Here is an 18,566-nt window from a genome sequence, read left to right on the forward strand (position 1 = left end):
ATAGTCAAAGATGGTTAATAGGCAATTTCCAAAAGTGATTAGAAAGTGAGGCTTGTGAACTTAATGTCCTTTATGGTTGCAAGCAAGGTGGCTAATCTTTTCATCTCTTAGAACACAAATCCACCAAAAAATGCTGCTTCAGTTTTGTTTGAATGAATGAATGAATGAATGAATGAATGCAGGTCAGGACAGCAGTAAATAATTTTATCTTTCCTTATTTTCACGTCTCTACTTCATAAAAAACTTTCTTAATGAAATCTTGGCCTCTTGTCTGGCTATGAAAAGATTCAAAAGTCAAATTGTAATTAGCCTTCTAAACCAGAGCTGGTGGGAAGATTTTGTTTTCCAAAATGGTGTTGCCTTACCACTTGTCTCTGAAATTTACCTTTCAATCCATCCATCCATTCTCCCCCCCCTTTCCCATTTCCATTCATTTTGTTCAGGATGTTCTGTTACTTCCTCAGTGACCCTTGAAACAGTGCAGAATGGGATGGGAGCTGGCAGGGGCTTCGTGTGGACTGACTGATGCCTTATGACTGGTTCCAATTTAGAAGTCCCAATTGCTCTTTTCAGGAGCGATTAGAAAGCATGGCTTTATTTCTGGGTGGACCGGAACTTTAAATGAACTCTTCTTCTCAAGTTAATAAAACTAAATAGACTGCGGGCTGGGGTAGGAAGATCAAAGGACAATCTAAGAAAATGGAGCTTCCCTATAGAAGGTACGCTGTGTGAATGTGTACAAGAACAATCCATCTCGCATATGCTATGGTGAGTACATCACCTATGGAGGAAGGCCTCATGCTGGCGAGAGAAAATGCTATCGATGTGGCCCAATACTGGGAAAATATTTAGCTTTAATCCTATTGATTTTTGCATACTTTTTATACATGCTATATTTCTATGACCTATTTTATACTTAATTTACTTGCTCAGGGTTGAATGTTATATATGCCCATAATTTGAAGGTGATTTTGACACAAATAAAGAAAGTTAACAAAATAACAGCCTTTCTTGCTGAATGTTAGCAGGGAAAGGGTTAGAAGCAGGGGTGAAATCCAGCAGGTTCTGGAGAACTGGTAGTGGAAATTTTGAGCAGTTTGGAGGACTGGCAAATACCACCTCTGGCTGGCTCCAGAGTGGGGAGAGAATGGGGATTTTGCAGTATCCTTCCCCTGGAGTGGGATGGGAATGGGGATTTTGTAGTATCCTTCATCTGAAGTGGGGAGGGAATGGAGATTTTGCAGTATCCTTCCCCTGCTATGCCCACCAAGCCACACCCACCAAGCTAAGATACGCCACACCCACTCACAGCCACACCCACAGAACGGGTAGTAAAAAAACCTTGGATTTCACTCCTGGTGAGAAGGTAATGTTTTCTCTATAGCTGGAATTGTATTTTTCTTGGCAACGTTACAGCTTGTATTTCTATTGTCTGAGATGTACGATTGACTTCTAAGTCTAGCCTTCAGCCCTAAGATTCTTCCTGGTGGTCTCCCATCTGAACCCATCCCTGCTGTGCTTTGTGAGAGAGCCAAAGGCAAGTTACCTGTCATTTTAAGATTTCTGCCTGCAATCAGATTAAGGGAAATGAAAAATGAGCATAAAATAAATCAACAGAATATAGTATAAGCGTGCAGTGCTCTCTGCTGGACAGCTCATGCATTGCACTACTGAGAAGATGACCTGAGTTCAAACTGGACAAAATCTGAACAAGTCTACAGATCGACTTACCACTACAATTAAGCCAATTGAGTTGTTAAGTGAGTCAGTTGTTAAGTAAATTTTGCCTCGTTTTACAATCTTTCTTGTCACAGTTGTTAAGTGAATCTGGCTTCCCCACTGGCTTTGCTTGTCAGAAGGGTGCAAAAGGCGATCGATCACATGACCTTGGGACACAGCAATGGTCGTAAGTATGAACCAGTTGCCAGGCATCTGAATTTTGATTACATGATCATGGGGGTGCTGCAAAGGTTGTAACTGTGAAAAACAGTCATAAATCACTTTTTTCAGTGCTGTTGCAAATTTGAACGGTCACTAAACAAACTGTTGTAAGTTGAGGACTAGGTCTTTTGGGGTATTCTGTCTCCCAGAATACTGATCTCCTCTAACAAATGCTGTGCAGAGATAGATTACCTCTAAAACTGGAGGTTCCCTATATAGCTAATGATATCAGATGGACAATTATTTTTTCTTCTATCAATTTCTCTAATTCCTTTTGAAGGCCATTTAAATGAAGGCTATCATAACAGGACATGAAAACTGCCTGGGTTAAGTATGGATGATATATGATATGGATTTTATTTTATTTTTTGAATCTCTTAGTCCAAAATGTTCTACCCAATAATTTCAAAATTTGAATTCCAAGTTCTATTATTACATTAATAAAAAAAAAGGAAAACATTACACAAATAAGTGTTTCTAATTAGAGAAAATTCTACTTAGAGTATCTACTGTTTCTAGTCTAGGCCTATGTTATGTTTTTTTCCCTCAGTTAAAATTTTCCAAAGTTTTAACAAGCCTTCCCATCCTGTTGTCCTGTACACATTTTAGGTTTCAAGTTCATAGTTCCCAGTCATAATTTTAAGGATTATGAGTATTGAAAGCCAAAACGTATAGAAAACATTGATTGAAGAGGATGCTTTAGAGCAGGTTTTCTCAACCTTGGCAACTGTAAGATGTGTGGACTTCAGTTCCCAGAATTCCCTGGCGAGGGAATTAGAAGCCAATCCCAAAGGTGCTTTTTCAAAAAACAGCTGGACTTTTTCTGTTTTTCCTTGAAGACATTTTGCTTTTCATCCAAGAAGTTTCTTCAGTTCTGATGGAATGGTGTAAAAGAACTGAAGAAGCTTCTTGGATGAGAAGTGAAACGTCTGCAAGGAAAAGCAAAAAAAGTTCAGTTGCCTTTTGAATAAGCTCCATTGGGACAACCATGGCCTGGATGACTGAGAATCTCCATAGACACATAGAGCTCAGTAGGCCTGAAGTACTGAAATTGAATTATATAACGAAGTAGTCAGCTAAGTAGAAAATGATTTTAATTCAGCATAAAACTTCAGGCTGATATATTTTTATCCACCAGTTTAAACATCTTTAGATAAACAGATAAGCATTTTTATCTGTTTGCTCTGTTCCTGAAAGCATAAGGTAATCCTTGACTTACAACCAGAATTGTGTCCAAAATTTTTGTTGCTAAGTGAGACACATGTTAAGTGAATTTTGCCCCATTTTAGACCTTTCTTGCCATAATTGTTAAGTGAATCATTGCAGTTCTTAAGTGAGTAACCCGGTTGTTAAGTGAATCCGGCTTCCCCATTGACTTTGCTTGTCAGAAGGTCACAAAAGATGATCACATGACCCCAGGGCAGGGGTGAAATGCTCCTGGTTCGGACCGGATCCCCCGATCCGGTAGTGATGGCGGCCGGTGGTTCGGAGAACTGGTAGCAAAAATCCCTGCCCCCTGCAATGCCTAGCTGAGCTGCATGATCATCAGAGTTTTGTTTTTTTTACTTTTAAAAACATTTTTCTTTGGCTGAAAAAATGATTTTAAAAGTAAAAAAAAAAGCCTCTGACGATCAGGCAACTCAGCTGGGATCATCAGAGGAGCCTTTTAAAAGCATTTTTCTTTTAAAAGCATTTTCGGCCAAAGAGGTTGTAGAAAAAATGCTTTTAAAAGTTAAAAGAAAAAAACAAGTTGGCCACACCCACCCAGTCACATTACCCCTCCACCAAGCCACGGCCACAGAATCAGTAGTAACAAATTTTACATTTCACCACTGCCCCAGGGGACACTGCAGCCATCCTAACTATGAGTCAGTTGCCAGGTGTCAGAATTCTGATCACGTGACCATGGGGATGCTGCAAAGGTCCTAAGAGTGAAAAATGGTCATAAGTCACTTTTTTCAATGCTGTCGTAAATTTGAGCGGTCACTAAATGAACTGTTGTAAGGCAAGGACTATGTGTAGGAGCTGCGTTGCCTTCCAGCCTTGTGAGGGTCTATCTGCTCTCCTCCTTTAAAGTATGGGGAAAGGGGTTGAAAAAAATAATCTTCCATCAGTTCCCATCTTTTTCAAGGTCCTGGTTAGTTGATTTAGAGGAAAAAGATCAGCCCTTCCTGAAACATAATAAAAGTGTGTTTAAGCAGAAGGAAACAGAAGGAAGTAAAATAACAAGAGCTAATAACAAAAAAGTAGATTCTTACAGCACCTTATTAATTTTCATACATTTATGATGGTATAAATCAGTTTTCTTGAATCTGGTGCTGCCTTTTTATAGAAAAGCAAAAAATTCATACCTTAGTAAGCCTGACAAAGGTACTAGAACTACCATGTTTCTCCAAAAATAAGACCTCCCCCCAAAATATTTAAACACAGGCGTAGTCGGTCCCCGCCATTTCCTCTGGTTAGGGTTAGGGAGGCAGAGCTGGAAATCATCTTGCTCCATATGCCCTAAAATAATAAGACCTCTCCGAAAATAAGGCCAAGCGCTTATTTCAGGGTTCAAAAAAATATAAGACAAGATCTTATTTTCGGGGAAACATGGTAGAGGGTTAGGAGCTAAGCATATCATTACTGTACTATATATAATTATAAAAATAAATATTAGCAAAAATGAACAGCTTAAAAACCTTTCCCTGAATTAATTTGATTTCCAGCTTTTTTTAGAATCAATAACTCCTAAAAAAAATGTGATGATTGATTTTTTGGTATTAAAATCAGAATAGAATAAGCAGCCTATTTATTCCTATGCCTACTATCTACTTAGAAGGCAATCCCCTTTAAATGGGATTTCCTTTCACATATATAACAACTACTTTCTCAGTGTTTGATTTCTTATGTAATTAAACATGTTTCTTTATTATAAATAGAATTATAAATAGAATAGAAAATGGCTGGGTTCTCATGCATTAGAAATTACATCTTAGATCTTAAAAATTAGAATTTTAAAAATTTTCTCAGAATATATGCAGCGTATTATGTTATAATAATGAAGCAACCAGAAACCTGATGTTTTATTCTGGGTTAATTTCATTTTAGCTACATTTCAGTTAATTATTTCAGTTTAGCCTACATACACACTCTCACCCCCTTTATTTTGGGATTTGGTCAATGTAAGCCCCCTTCCCTGGTCCTGGTTTAATTTCGAAAAGGGCTTTTAATTGTCAAGATTTTTTGTGGCATAAGACATCTGAATATATAAATTGATCCTGAGCTATAGGGGAGACTACATTGATTAAATGGAAAAAGAAGGGGAAGAGGGGAGAAAAGGCCATAGACCAGGGGTGTCAAACTCGAGTTCATTGAGGGCCGCATCAGGGTTGTATTTGACCTTGTGGGGCTAGGGGGTGTGTGGCTAAGGTGGGCGTGGCCAGCTCGATGTCACTCGTGTCAGGGGCGCCTGTGGCGGCCCAGGTGCTCTGCCAGCAAAAATGGGCTCCCAAGCTCCATTTTCTGCTGCGACGGCCTCCTGCAACCCTCTGCCAGTGAAAGCGGAGCTCAGGAGGGCTGCCTACGGCCCTCCCGAGTCCCGTTTTTGCTGGTAGAAGCACCGCGGGCCAGTCTTTTGCTGTTTCCAGGGCGGTCCTGCGGGCCAGATCTAACCACCCCACGAGCCAGATCCAGCCCCTGGGCCTTGAGTTTGACACCCCTGACATAGACTTTTGGAGTTCTGGATTTTAAAGCAAATTCAAAACCTTGCAGTCAACAGTGAATGTTGAACCCCGGAAAAGCAGATTTTCATGCATTAACAGCAAGAATAAGGAGAGTTCCAAGGCAGGAGAAGATAATAGGGGAAAAAACTCAGAATAAGAGACAGTTTCTAAAAGAGGAAACTCTGAAAGCACAATTGCAGTGAAAATAAAATGAGAGCAGAAGAAGCTAAAAAAAGACACTTTGGTGTAGCGTTTAAAGGCATCGGATTAGAAACCAGAAGAAAAAAATGTGTCAGTTCTTTGACAAAAATGACAAAATGCCAATAAACAAGCAAGAAAACATGGAGAGCCAAAAGGAAGAGTGCGGGGGGCGGGGGGGCGGATCTTGGATTCTTGAGGGGTAAACTTGATGTTCTCAGTGGTCCCCTCCAACTCTGATCCAATCATGTACAGAATTACTTATTCTATTCAGCCTGGAGGGGGCAAATTGTTTTCTGCCGAACAAAGTATTTTGGAATTGCTGCACATCACTGTCCTTTGGTGAATGGGGCTAAATCAATTGATGAGCAGTGGGTGGAGCCAAAACAAGGGTGGGTGGGGTCAAAGTAGGGGTGGGTGGGGTCAAAGGTGGGTGGGGCAGAAGCAAGGATGGGTGGAGCCAAAGCAAAGGTGGGTGGGGCAGAAGCAAGGATGGGTGGAGCCAAAGCAAAGGGTGGGTGGAGCCAAAGCAAGGGTGGCAGGTCCTTTTCTTTCTGAATCCCTCTTCTCTTTTTCTAGCACTTCCTTTTCCTTTTTTTTACTTTCTATTTGCTGTTTTCTGTCTCTTTTCCTCCTCCAACAGCAGATTTCAGAGAAATGGACAGCTCCTTCTTGAAAAACAATCCAAAATGAACTTTTGCAAAGAGGTTTGAAGTTTGGGCTGAGAGCTCCAGGCTCTAGTTCCCTTCAAGGCCATCCATCCCTTACTAACTGACATCCCAACAACCCAGAGGTAACCTCTGCTTTCCAATTACCCTTCCTTAGATTTTTTTTTTCCTCTCTCTCCTCAGCATTCTCACCATCCTTGTGCAATGTTGCCCCAGAGACCCCCTTCTCTCTGCTCCCAAACTTACAAGCCGTAAAAGAATGCAAAAACTGGCCAGTCCCCACAATAAGTACCAGAAGGGGGGGCACCTGCGGCGGGCGGAGGAGGAACGGGCTTGCAGGCGATGCTGGAGGGAGGCGATCTCAGCCAGGTAGCTGTGCCTGGAAGGAAATGGCAAGAAGACACATCAGTGAAAGGGGAAAAACTACTGGCTCTCGACTGCTGCAGCAGCTCCAGAGGCTGCTCCTTCAGACAAGGCCATGAGTGGACCTTCCCCCTGGAATTTTGCAAGGGGGCTCAGTGGCCCTACCAGATTTCTAATTGGTCACATGAGGAGTTGGAGGTACCCCAATAGCCAGATCGTTTCCCCCCCCTTCTCCATTTAGCTGTGATTCCTTTTTTTAGGTTGCCAACAGCCCTCCAAACTGGTAGGCAGAGAAAGGAATTCTCTACCACCTGATGCATGGGACTGGCAATGCCAGGGTCCACGTTGAGGCCTTTAGGTTCCCTGTTGCTGATATATATATACCCTGTTATCCATCCATCCATCCATCCATCCATCCATCCATCCATCCATCCATCCATCCATCCATCCATCTATGGAGATTCGCAGTCTTTCAGGTCATGGTGCTTTTTCAAAAGGCAACTGGACTTTGTTGTTCCTTGAAGACGTTTCGCTTCTCATCCAAGAAGATTCTTCAGTTTTTGATAATGTTTTCAAGGAAAAACAAAGAAAGTCCAGTTGCCTCTTGAAAAAGCACCTTTGGGACATCCATCTATCCATCCATCCATCCGTCCATCCGTCCATCCATCCATAGTGGCAGGGCAAGCTAATATTTACGGGACCGCCTACTGCCACCGATCGCCTCCCACCGACCCATACGTTCTCACAGAGAGGGACTCCTTAGGGTGCCGTCCGTCAGGCAGTGTCGACTGGCGACACCCAGGGGAAGGGCCTTCTCTGTGGGGGCTCCCACCCTCTGGAATGAACTTCCCCCAGGACTCCGCCAACTTCCTGACCTTCGAACCTTTCACCATGAGCTGAAGACACATCTATTTATTTGCACAGGACTGGCCTAGGATTTTAGTTTTAAATGGGGTTTTTTATTGTTTTAATTATAATTTTAATTTGGTCTAATTCAATAAGTTTTTTAAATATTGTTTTTATCCTGTATTTATTCTTGTTCAATTTTATCGGGCTGTAAACCGCCCTGAGTCCTTCGGGAGATTGGGCGGTATAAAAATTTGATTAAATAAATAAATAATAAATAATACATATAAATAAGCAGAAACCCCACAGTTCCTCACAATGATGATGTTACCTACTTGGGCAATGAAAAACCTGCAAGCAAACAATCAGGCTCAGAGAGCAACAGGGATCTCACATAGCAACCCTGAACTACAGATATTCTATTTTTGTCTGTCTGTCTCTGTCTGTCCCTGCCTCTCTCTCTGTCTCTCTCTCTCTCCACCTGCCTGCTCCTGCCCACCTGCCCACCTGCCCACCTTCCATCTTTCCCTCCCTCCCTCCCTCCTTCCCTCCCTCCCTCCCTCCCTCCCTCCCTTCTCCCTATCTCTCCTCCTCCCTCCTCCCTCCCTCCCTCCCTCCCTCCCTCCCTTCCTTCCCTTCTTTCCTTCCTCCCTCCCTCCCTCCCTCCCTCCCAATTTGGAGCCTGGAAAGGAAACACAGTGTTAACTCAGTTCAATGTCCTTATTTCCATTGCCTTTCCTGTCCCTTTCACTCCATGGCCTACTTTCTGAAGGGAGCCGCTGACAATAAGCCCTTTAATGGCTTTGACGCTCCTTATTTCAGGAGGCAGACATAAAAAAAAATCCACCAGGTTTCTACTCTTTCTCCAAAGCAAAACCAAATAATAAGAGAGAGAGAACCTCGCTGAAATCTCAAAAGGTAGGATTGTGTTCTCTCTTGAAATTTTGCAAGATTTTTAAATGTATCCAGGAAATCCTGGGCAAAGGAAAGAAGATGAGATTCCTGAATTCTCAGGAGATTCAATAATCCCATGATATTTTTAAACGTTGCTTGTCAGCACAGCACCTGCTATCTGAAAAAGCAGAATATATTTGGAGTTTTCTTTCATTTCTACTCCAGTGCAAAAGGTAAAATAATAATAATTAAAATTATTTAAGGTTCTCTTTTACAAAACCTTTTGTGTGATGACACAAGAGAGGATCTTCTTCATGGAGACGTTCAGATCTTTCTGAGTCCACTTAGAGCAGGGATGTCTAACCTTGGCAACTTTTATGACTTGTAGACTTTAATTCCCAGAATTCTCCCGCCAACCATGCTGGCTGGAGAATTCTGGGAATTGAAGTCTTCCAGTCTTAAAAGTTGCCAAGGTTAGACTCCCCTGACTTAGAGCTAATCATTTTACTCACATGCTTTCTTGAAGGGCCTTCTCCCGTGCTTCACAGTGTCCTTTCTCTGCCTCTACAACATCTCGTGCTCCAACTGCTTCCTCCAGTTTCTCTTCAAGTTTGGTCATCTCCACTTTGGGAAACAGGAACGAAAAGGGCTTCAAGTCGAGGACACTGCATCCAACTTGGGTTAATGTTTTGACTCCCTGAAGCTAAGGGGAAATCTGAGCCTCCATAGATACCTTGGTCTCCCTTAACTCCTTAGAGTCAGATTGGTCTAGTGGTTAAAGCGATTAGTAGTTAGGAAACCAGGAGACTGTGAATTCTAGTCTTCTTAGGCACAAGACACCTGAGTCGCTTTAAGCCAGACACATTCTCTCAGCCCTAGGGAGGAAGCAATGGCAAACCACTTCTGAAAAAGTGGTTTCCCATGGGGAATTCTGGGAGCTGTAGTCCATACATCTGAAAGCTGCCAAGGTTGAGAAACATTGGGATAGATCGGGTGTCAGCAACCTGCAGCTCCGGAGCCACATACGGCTCTTTGGGCCCTCAGCTTGGCTCCCTGTTGGGTGATCCTACCACTGGCTGGCCCCGCACCTCACCTTCCCCTCCCAGTCATTCCACACCTGGCCTGAGAAGGTAAGGCTGACGGCAGGGAATGGAAAAGCAGCCAGGGCAGAGACAGAGAGATACAGAGAGAGAGGGAGAGTGGGGAGGGAGAGAGGGAGGGAGAGATGTCAAAAGGCTTTTGTGGTTCCCGGTGTTTTTTAACAACCGGTTTTCTGCCCTAATGACCGGCTGGGTAGGTATGGCTAGTGGGGTCGTGTGACTGGTGGAAATGAGTGATGTGGAGTTGGCCATGCCCACCCACGTTTTGTGGCTCCCGATGTTTTCTTTTCTGTGGGAAATGGGTCCAAATGACTCTTTGAGTGTTTAAGGTTGCAGACCCCCGGGATAGACAGATAGACCAGGGTTATTTTCATCTGGCTTTCGGCACAGAGCAGTGAATAGACCACATTGCTCCCTTCAGGCCTAGGATTCCTAAGGTTTTTATGCCTTTGAATGTTTTGTGAAACTAGACCATGCACTGCATTCATAGTTCCATGTATTGTGTGAATCCACAAATGGGTGAATTAAGTAACTGGAATGTTAGCTGATGCCTTGTGTCCCACTTTTAGCCACACCAAAGTTGTAAAGGCTTCTGGATATAGGGCAAAGGGTTCTCTCTTTTTCAGAGTCTTGTCAGAGTCCCATTTTACTTTTAAATGAAAAAAAAAAAAAGAAGTATAGTCAGGTAGGTAGAAAGCCTGCAAAATCAGAATAATATATTCCGGAATATAATCCTTTACCAGTTCACACTTATTCTCTGCATGTATTCCTTTTCATTATCCAAGAACTTTGCAACCTGTTAGTTTTTCTTATGGATTTAAACATAAATCCATAACATAAACATAAAAAGATATTTTAATGTCTTTAATGATTTTCTGTAGTTATATTTTTAGTGGGTTTTGTATCATTTAAAAAAAAACTTTGTACGCTGCCCAGAGTTCTGGCAATGAGATGGGTAAACAAATAAATTTTAATAATAGTAATAATACATCACCAAACATTAACATCTGCCTGTCCTGGGAAGGATTCAATAGGTGGATTGAAATGCAAAATCTAGTCTAAACATGTCACTGACTCTGCAGTGAACCATAATAATAACAATCATCATCATCTAACGCTTTACCTAGCAAGGCACCATTTTGGCTGTCCATCTTCATGCCTTCTGCCTGAAGGGTGGACATTTCACTGTGAAGAGCTGACAGGTTAGCATTCAAGTGGATCTGCAAGACAGACAAAAATTAATGGCATAAAATCTGAGGGATGGGTAGAACTACTTGTAATACAGCTCAACCATCCAACAAACCTCGGTAAATTTCCCCAAATTTAAGCAAAGTTGGACCTGTTCAGACTTCCTGGGCTACAAACTTCCTGGACTGCAAACTTGACTGGGAATTGAAAAAATATCCCAGTAAAAGATGGAACTCCATGACCATATTATTGTCAAAAACCTGCGTGAACTTAAATTGAAGTGACTTTGTCTTAATCTATTGCAGGGGTCTCCAACCTTGGCAACTTTAAGACTTGTGGACTTCAACTCCCAGAATTCCTCAGCCAGCAAAGCTGGCTGAGGAATTCTGAAAGCTGAAGTCCACAAGTCTTAAAGTTGCCAAGGTTGGAGACCCTGATCTATTGCATAGTCAGGTGTCTTCCATATGTATTAAGTCACAGCTCTTAGAATTCTATGTTCTGTTTCTGGGCAATAATATCCTAACTATGCACCGATATCATATTCCTTTCATCTAAGAATAAATTATCACAGGTAAAAAAAAAATCCTGCTTCTTTGCTATTAATAATCACAGGTGGTCCTTGACCTTACAACCATTTGTTTAGCGACTGTTTGAAGTTACAACAGCACTGAAAAACATGACTTATGACTGGTCCTTGCACTTGCAAATATCACAGCATATCCACTGTCATGTAATCAAAATTTGGGCCCTTGGCAAGCAATATGTATTTGCAACAGTTGCAACATCCCAGGGTCACATGATCAATATTTAACATAACATAACATAACATCAGAGGTGAAAGGGACCTTGGAGGCCTTCTAGTCCAACCCCCTGCCCAGGCAGGAAACCCTACACCATCTCAGTCAGATGGTTATCCAACATTTTCTTAAAAATTTCCAGTGTTGGAGCATTCACAACTTCTGAAGGCAAGTCATTCCACTTATTAATTGTTCTAACTGTCAGGAAATTTCTCCTTAGTTCTAAGTTGCTTCTTTCTTTGATCAGTTTCCACCCATTGCTTCTTGTTCTACCCTCAGGTGCTTTGGAGAACAGCCCGACTCCCTCTTCTTTGTGGCAGCCCCTGAGATATTGGAACACAGCTATCATGTCTCCCCTAGTCCTTCTTTTTGTTAAACTAGACATACCCAGTTCCTGCAACCGTTCTTCATATGTTTTATCCTCCAGTCCCCTAATCATCTTTGTTGCTCTTCTCTGCACTCTTTCTAGAGTCTCAACATCTTTTTTACATCGTGGCGACCAAAACTGGATGCAATATTCCAAGTGTGGCCTTACCAAGGCATTATAAAGTGGTACTAACACTTCACGTGACCTTGATTCTATCCCTCTGTTTATGCAGCCCAGAACTGTGTTGGCTTTTTTAACAGCTGCTGCACACTGCTGGCTCATATCTAAATGGATTTCTGACCTTTCCAGCCAACGTCCGACAAGCAAGTCAATGGAGAAGGCCACATTCGCTTAATGACCATCTGATTTACCATCTGCAGTGATTTGCTTAACAACGCTGGCATTAAAAAGTAATAAAGTCAGGCACAATGGGAGTTGAAGTCCACCTTCAAGTTGCCAAGATTGAGAAACAGAGCTGCGGAGTATAACAAAATGACATTTTTTCCACCTACTTTTGTCTCTCTCTGCCTACTACTAGCTTTGACTCTATCCAGGACCAGTGTGACTCCACCATCTCCAGGCCTTTGTTTATTATGGCCGAGGGGCATATGGTCAAAAAAGTCAAAATGGCGGCCATGGCAGTACAATGGAAGTTGTACCCCATTAAAAAAAAGGCAGAGCTTCTTCACAACATCTTGACTGTTTTGACCAAGGCAGACATGCCTGATTGTGATTTTTTTTTCCTGACAGCACAAGACAGCATGTACAAAGTAGCTCTAGCCACTTTATTTTTCTGGCCCTGACAAGGCTGTGTTTTGGTTGGGCTGGAGAGAATTAGGCATTTCCTCAAACACTAGCCAAGGATCCTCTGCAGTCAAGTGGGATCCTGCGTAAGTTCTCCCACCGCAGGCAAATCATTTAACACAGGAGTGGGCAATTATGGCCCCTTTACGACCAATGGACTTCAATTCCCAGAATTCCATAACAGGAATTCTGGGAGTTGAAGTCCACAGGTCATAAAGGGGCCATGGTTGCCCACCCCTGTGGCTAAGACGCTGAGCTTGTCGATCAAAAGATCGTTCAGCGGTTCCAATCCCTAATGCCGCGTAACGGGGTGAGCTCCTGTTACCTGTCCCAGCTTCTGCCAACCTAGCAGTTCGAAAGCACGTAAAAAATGCAAGTAGAAAAATAGGGACCACATTTGGTGGGAACGTAACAACGTTCTGTGCGTCTTTGGCGTTGAGTCATGCCGGCCACATGACCACGGAGACGTCTTCGGACAGCGCTGGCTCTTCGGCTTTGAAACGGAGATGAGCACCGTCCCCTAGAGTCAGGAACGACTAGCACATATGTGCGAGAGGAACATTTACCTTTATCTTACTGATGTGCTGGTACTTTCACTTCAGCTTATGAAAGAGCTTCAGTCAGAGCCACAAGTTATGGCATAATGAATTAGTGTTAGATACCCAGAAGCTTGTCATGTGCCAAGATTCAGCAACCTAGGTCAGAGAAACCAGCAACCAGGCTGCCAGCAGAAACCAATAATGTTAACCACACATAAGAATTAGCAAAGATGCTTGCTAGAAAATGCTGTGGGCATAGACCACGTATAGGTTTGATGAAGGGACGTGGTCAGGAACTGTTTCTAGATCTTGATTTAGACTTGTCTGCAACTGCGCATAGGCGTTGACGCATATCTATGCTTGATGGGTAAGTTTAGGTTGCAGATGGTTGCACAGAGGCCAACATGCACACCTCCCAAGCCACAACTACATGTTGTGTGGAGATGTGCATCCTGCATGCTGATTGGTTCTTCGAATTTTTCTTGGGAGGCGGGCAGAAGTCAAGGCACATTCAAATGACAAAATGGAGGATCTGGAGGTGATGATAAATCAATGCAGTAACTACGCAACAGCGTATATACTTTCCCAAGTATGCAGTATGCAGTAATGCTCCAGAAATCTGTTCTAGGCTTAAGAAATGTTGCAAGTCAGCCCACTATTTGGAATAAAGGAAGGTAAATTGACCCTTAGTTTAAGCTGTGGGCAAAGGAAGACAACCTCAAGCAGAAAAGAGGGATGGGTGATTTCTGAGCTGCAGAACAACAATATTGATGGATTTCCACACAGAGCAAGCTTCCTTTTTTTAATTTAAGTGAGTCATTGGCAAGGAAACTGCCCCAAATGAAAATCGATGCAAACAGAAAGAGATCCTTTTGATGATTGCATTTATTTGCTGTCAACTCCCTTCACATCTGGAAAGTCCTTTTCTCTTCTTATTTCATCTCTTTGGAAAACAATGAGGGGGAGAAGATTGATTTTCCTGGCCAATCTTTGCAGTCTTTTGTTTTTCTCAGCAAACTGAGTCTGTTTATATTTCTTTTAACAGATGCAGGGCAGGCCCACAATATCCTCCTGGCAACAGCATTTCCTTCCAGCTGGGGCTGGTCAGAGTTGTGTTTTTTTTTAGTCTTTTTAAAACGGGACTGGCCTTTTAATGTCCACCTGGAGGCGTTGCTAAATTATAGGTTTAGCTGAAAAAGTCTCCAGAGGGTGTCTGTGCCAGGCTAGGAATAAACGGTTGTGGCCTCCATTTTAGGACCTCTTTGCTCTCTCTCACCTACAGTACTGTTTTAAAAATAGGTTTCCGAACCAAGGGATATGCGCATCTTTGCAAAAAGGATTCTTTGCAAGGTTCTTTGGGACAATTCAAAGAATGCAACTAGTATACTACAGATATTATCTAGTCCAGTGTTTTTCACACCTGGCAATGTTAAGATCCGTGGACTTCAACTCCCAGAATTCCCCAACCAACATAGAATTCTGGGAAACCAAAGCACACATCTTAAATTTGCCAGGTTTGAAAAACAAGTTCAAACAAGTCCAACTGATCTGCAATGCAAGAGATATTTAAGCACTCTTCATTGGTGGCCAGCCAGTCCCTATTGAGATACCTCCTGGAAGGAGCGTTTATTTATACTATATTTGGGATACCAATTACTGTACATGGTGGCAAGAAGATATTGAAAAATCTCACTCTTGCTGCTATCTTCTGTATCTGGAGTTGTCAGCCTTATAGGATTATGATTTCCTAAGGCCTGTTCCAGAGGTGAAATGCTCCCGGATCAGACCAGATCGCCTGATCCGGTAGTGATGGCGACAGGTGGTTCAGAGAACCGGTAGCAAAAAACCCTGCCCCCTGCCCGCCCCAGCTGAGCCGCACAATAATCAGAGGTTTATTTTTTTACTTTTAAAAGCATTTTTTCTTCCGCTGAAAAAAAGCTTTTAAAAGTTAAAAAAAAGCCTCTGGTGATCGTGCGGCTCAGCTGGGATAGTCTGAACCTTTTAAAAGGCTCCTCTGGCAATCCCAGCTGAGTTGCCTGATCACCAGAACCTTTTAAAAGCATGTTTTCTACAAGTTCTTCACCCAAAGAGGTTGTAGAAAAAATGCTTTTAAAAGTAAAAAAAAAAAAAGTTGGCCACACCCACCCAGTCACATTACCCACCACCACCACCAAGCCACGCCCGCAGAACCGGTAGTAATGAATTTTACATTTCACCCCTGCCCTGTTCCAAAATAGATGGAGAATCTCCAGCTTATTTCATTTTGGGGCCAGTTAATGCTTTTCTATATATTAACAGTACTTTCTTAAAATGGGAATCACAGCCTTGGAAAGGGGGTTAATCCAAAGGATTAGGGCATTAAATTAAGGAGGAAAATTTAATTGGGAGCGCAGAGTTCCCAATTTAGCAATTTTAAGATAGGTAGACTTCAACTTCCATGCTGGCTGGGGAATTCTGGGAGTTAAAGTCCACCTATCTTAAAATGACTAAGGTTGGGAGCAGAGGTGGGCTTCACATAATTTAACAACTGGTTCGCCTAGTGCAAAATTGAAAATGTAACAACCAGTTCACCTAAATCGAAGCATGCTCACTGAGCTTCAAACACATGGCAATTTCCTGCGTGCAGCTTCCAGCACACCTTCTCGGGCAACCGCGGTGAGTGCCGGAGTGGGTGGGCAGGTCCAGCGGGTGGTCAGAACTACCGGTCCATCCGAATCAGTCTGAACTGGCAGCAGCCCACCTCTGGTTGAGAGACTGATGTAGTATAGAAATCAAGGCTGTCAAAATAAGATGGCAGCTACAGTGGCACAATAGAAGCCTATAAAAATATGGCATAACTTCGGTTGTACCATTGTGGCATTATCTTGACTTTAAAGGACCACTAGCAGAACAACAAATTACAGGCCATTAAAAGGGGACCATCCCACTCAGTGGCAGGAACCTTTCAGAGCCAGGCTGGCCTGGGCAACTTTTAACTTTTAAAGCCTCTAACTATAAACAAACAAGCTGTACATATAAACAAAACAAGGCCACAAAAAGAATGAGATCTGTGTTTTTGAATTCAAGAAATAATCTTACATTTGAAATGTATTTATTATATACTTTTTATCCCACCCTTATTTCTTTATAAGTAACTCAAGGCAATGAACTCTTCCGTTATGTTTCCCACAACAACAACCCTTTGAGGTAGTTTGGGCTGAGAGAGTGGGCTGTTTTTGAGTTTGGGATCCAGAGCAGTTGGCTCTTTAATTCATCCATCCAGCATCCCAATTGGCTTGTTCAATGGGAACCCACAGAACTCTGGGTGGGCATTAAATTCAAGAGGCACAAACTAAAAGTCCCATCTTTAGTATGTTATAGTAATGATCACTAAACCAAATGAACTATTTTATTTTTGGAGATCTGTCAGCAACTATTTAGGCACGATAAGTAAAACAAAACCTTCCTATACAGTGGCAGTGTATCATAGTTTTCTAAGACACTGGCAAGACACATACAATGGGTACAGATCAGTGGTGAAATCCAAATTTTTTTTACTACCGGTTCTGTGGGCGTGGCTTGGTGGGTGTGGTGTGGCTTGGTGGGTATGGTGTGGCTTGTTGGGCGTGGCTTGGGGAAGGATACTGCAAAATCTCTATTCCCACCCCACTCCAGGGTCAAGGAGACTGCAAAATCCCCATTCCCTTCCCACTCCTGGGGGAAGGATATTACAAAATCTCCATTCCCACCCCACTCTGGAGCCAGCCAGAGGTGGTATTTGGCAGTTCTCTGAACTGCTCAAAATTTCCGGCTACCGGTTCTCCAGAACCTGTCAGAATCTGCTGGATTTAACCCGTGGTACAGATGGCATGGGAAAATTGCTCCAATATGAGTCTGAAAGCTTGCAAGAATAAACCTCTGGTCTTGGTAACCAAGTCACATTGGATCTTGCAGAAAATTTATTTTTTTTAAACTTATTTATTAAATTTGCCGCCCATCTCAAGGCAACTATTGAATTGCTATTCCCAACCCCATTGGAAGGTTGCTGGATCAAACCTGCCTTCCCTAATTGGATGTCCCCTGCTTCTTTGGTATTGCAATTTCTAGAATTCCCAGAATTCCCAGCACAGTGGATGGCTGAGGAATTCTGGGAGTTGAAGTCTACACACCTTAAAGTGGTCAAGGTTGAGAGAGACTGCTTTAAACTGATGAAGCAGGGCTCCATATTTCTAGGGCTTTAGCTACCATGAAAGTAATCAGCATTCCAGCATGTCACCTGCCCCCAAAGATCATTCCCCACTGCCCCCACATATACATACCATGTTATCCAAACAGCCCATCAAGGTGGCATTAAGTCTCTTCTTGCCCTCTTTGGCTTGGTTCAGTTGCTTCTGCAGGTCTTTCTCCTTCTGTGCCAATTTCTCCAGTTGTTTTTCTCGCCTGGTTCTTTCCTGCTCCAGCTCGGCCACCCGCGATGTCAGGGCTGCTGTCTCGTTCGATGCCCGGTCCTGACACCCTCTCAGTTGGCGGGCCGCTTCGGATTGCCTGACCATCACAGCTACCGAGATGGTCACTGCAGCCACCAGGAGTAGCAACAGGGCACACAAACCCAGCACTTTTAGCGTGGCTCGTGTGGCCGAGGGCTCCATGGCTCACTCAGGTGAGGTTTCTTGCAACCGCTCTCCAGTTGACGTACTGTGAGCTCTGCCTGCTTTTCATTTGCTAAAATTGCTCTGCGTGGGCCTCCCCAAAGCAAGAGAAACCCTTCATCTGTGGCTTACCGCAAACCACAATAAAAAGACCACAATAGTGTTCGCTGCAATATGTTCGGCTAGGAGCAGACTAGCATGTCAGAAAGAGCATCTTGAGAGAAGAGTCCAGAGAAACTCAAATGTAACCTCTTCTTTGTTAAGTGATAACCCACACTTTTTCTGCCTTTTTTTATCCCAAGCGCAGAGTACAATTTCTTTGTTTTGCTTTGGCCAATTTTAGACTGTAAACCTAGGAGTCATGCTTTTGAACTCGTGTACCACCCCCTAATGTTGCCAAGCTCTTTCCTAACTGGCAAAAGTGACGGTAAACATCCTTTTGACAGCCAGTTTGGTACAGTGGTTAAAGCACTTGCCTAGAAACCAGGAGATTTGATTGAGAATTCTAGTCTGACCTTATACATGA

The 18,566-nt window shown here is 42.9% G+C and overlaps 1 protein-coding gene across 1 annotated transcript; it reads right to left on the reverse strand.

Moving 5' to 3' along the window:
- Positions 1 to 3,747: 3,747 nt before the first annotated feature.
- LOC131188040 (uncharacterized) lies at positions 3,748 to 18,040 on the reverse strand. Its single transcript, XM_058162978.1, has 5 exons — positions 17,711 to 18,040; positions 10,841 to 10,937; positions 9,130 to 9,241; positions 6,807 to 6,893; positions 3,748 to 4,112 (listed from the first exon to the last, which is right to left on the reverse strand). Exons 1-5 carry the CDS (start codon positions 18,038 to 18,040, stop codon positions 4,103 to 4,105), a joined length of 636 nt encoding a protein of 211 aa, XP_058018961.1. The 3' UTR covers positions 3,748 to 4,102.
- Positions 18,041 to 18,566: the final 526 nt, after the last annotated feature.

The sequence above is a fragment of the Ahaetulla prasina genome, chromosome 1 (genome assembly GCF_028640845.1).
Source record: "Ahaetulla prasina isolate Xishuangbanna chromosome 1, ASM2864084v1, whole genome shotgun sequence".
Taxonomy (NCBI): Eukaryota; Metazoa; Chordata; class Lepidosauria; order Squamata; family Colubridae; genus Ahaetulla; species Ahaetulla prasina.

Bases quoted from the DNA above. Each gene is read 5' to 3' on its own strand.
- LOC131188040 (XM_058162978.1), bottom strand. From the start codon at position 18,040: ATGGAGCCCTCGGCCACACGAGCCACGCTAAAAGTGCTGGGTTTGTGT. The intron at 10,938-17,710 runs GTATGTATATGT...TCTGTCTTGCAG, and splicing joins TGGGCTGTTTGGATAACATG to ATCCACTTGAATGCTAACCT. The intron at 9,242-10,840 runs GTAAAGCGTTAG...TGTTTCCCAAAG, and splicing joins CCAAAATGGTGCCTTGCTAG to TGGAGATGACCAAACTTGAA.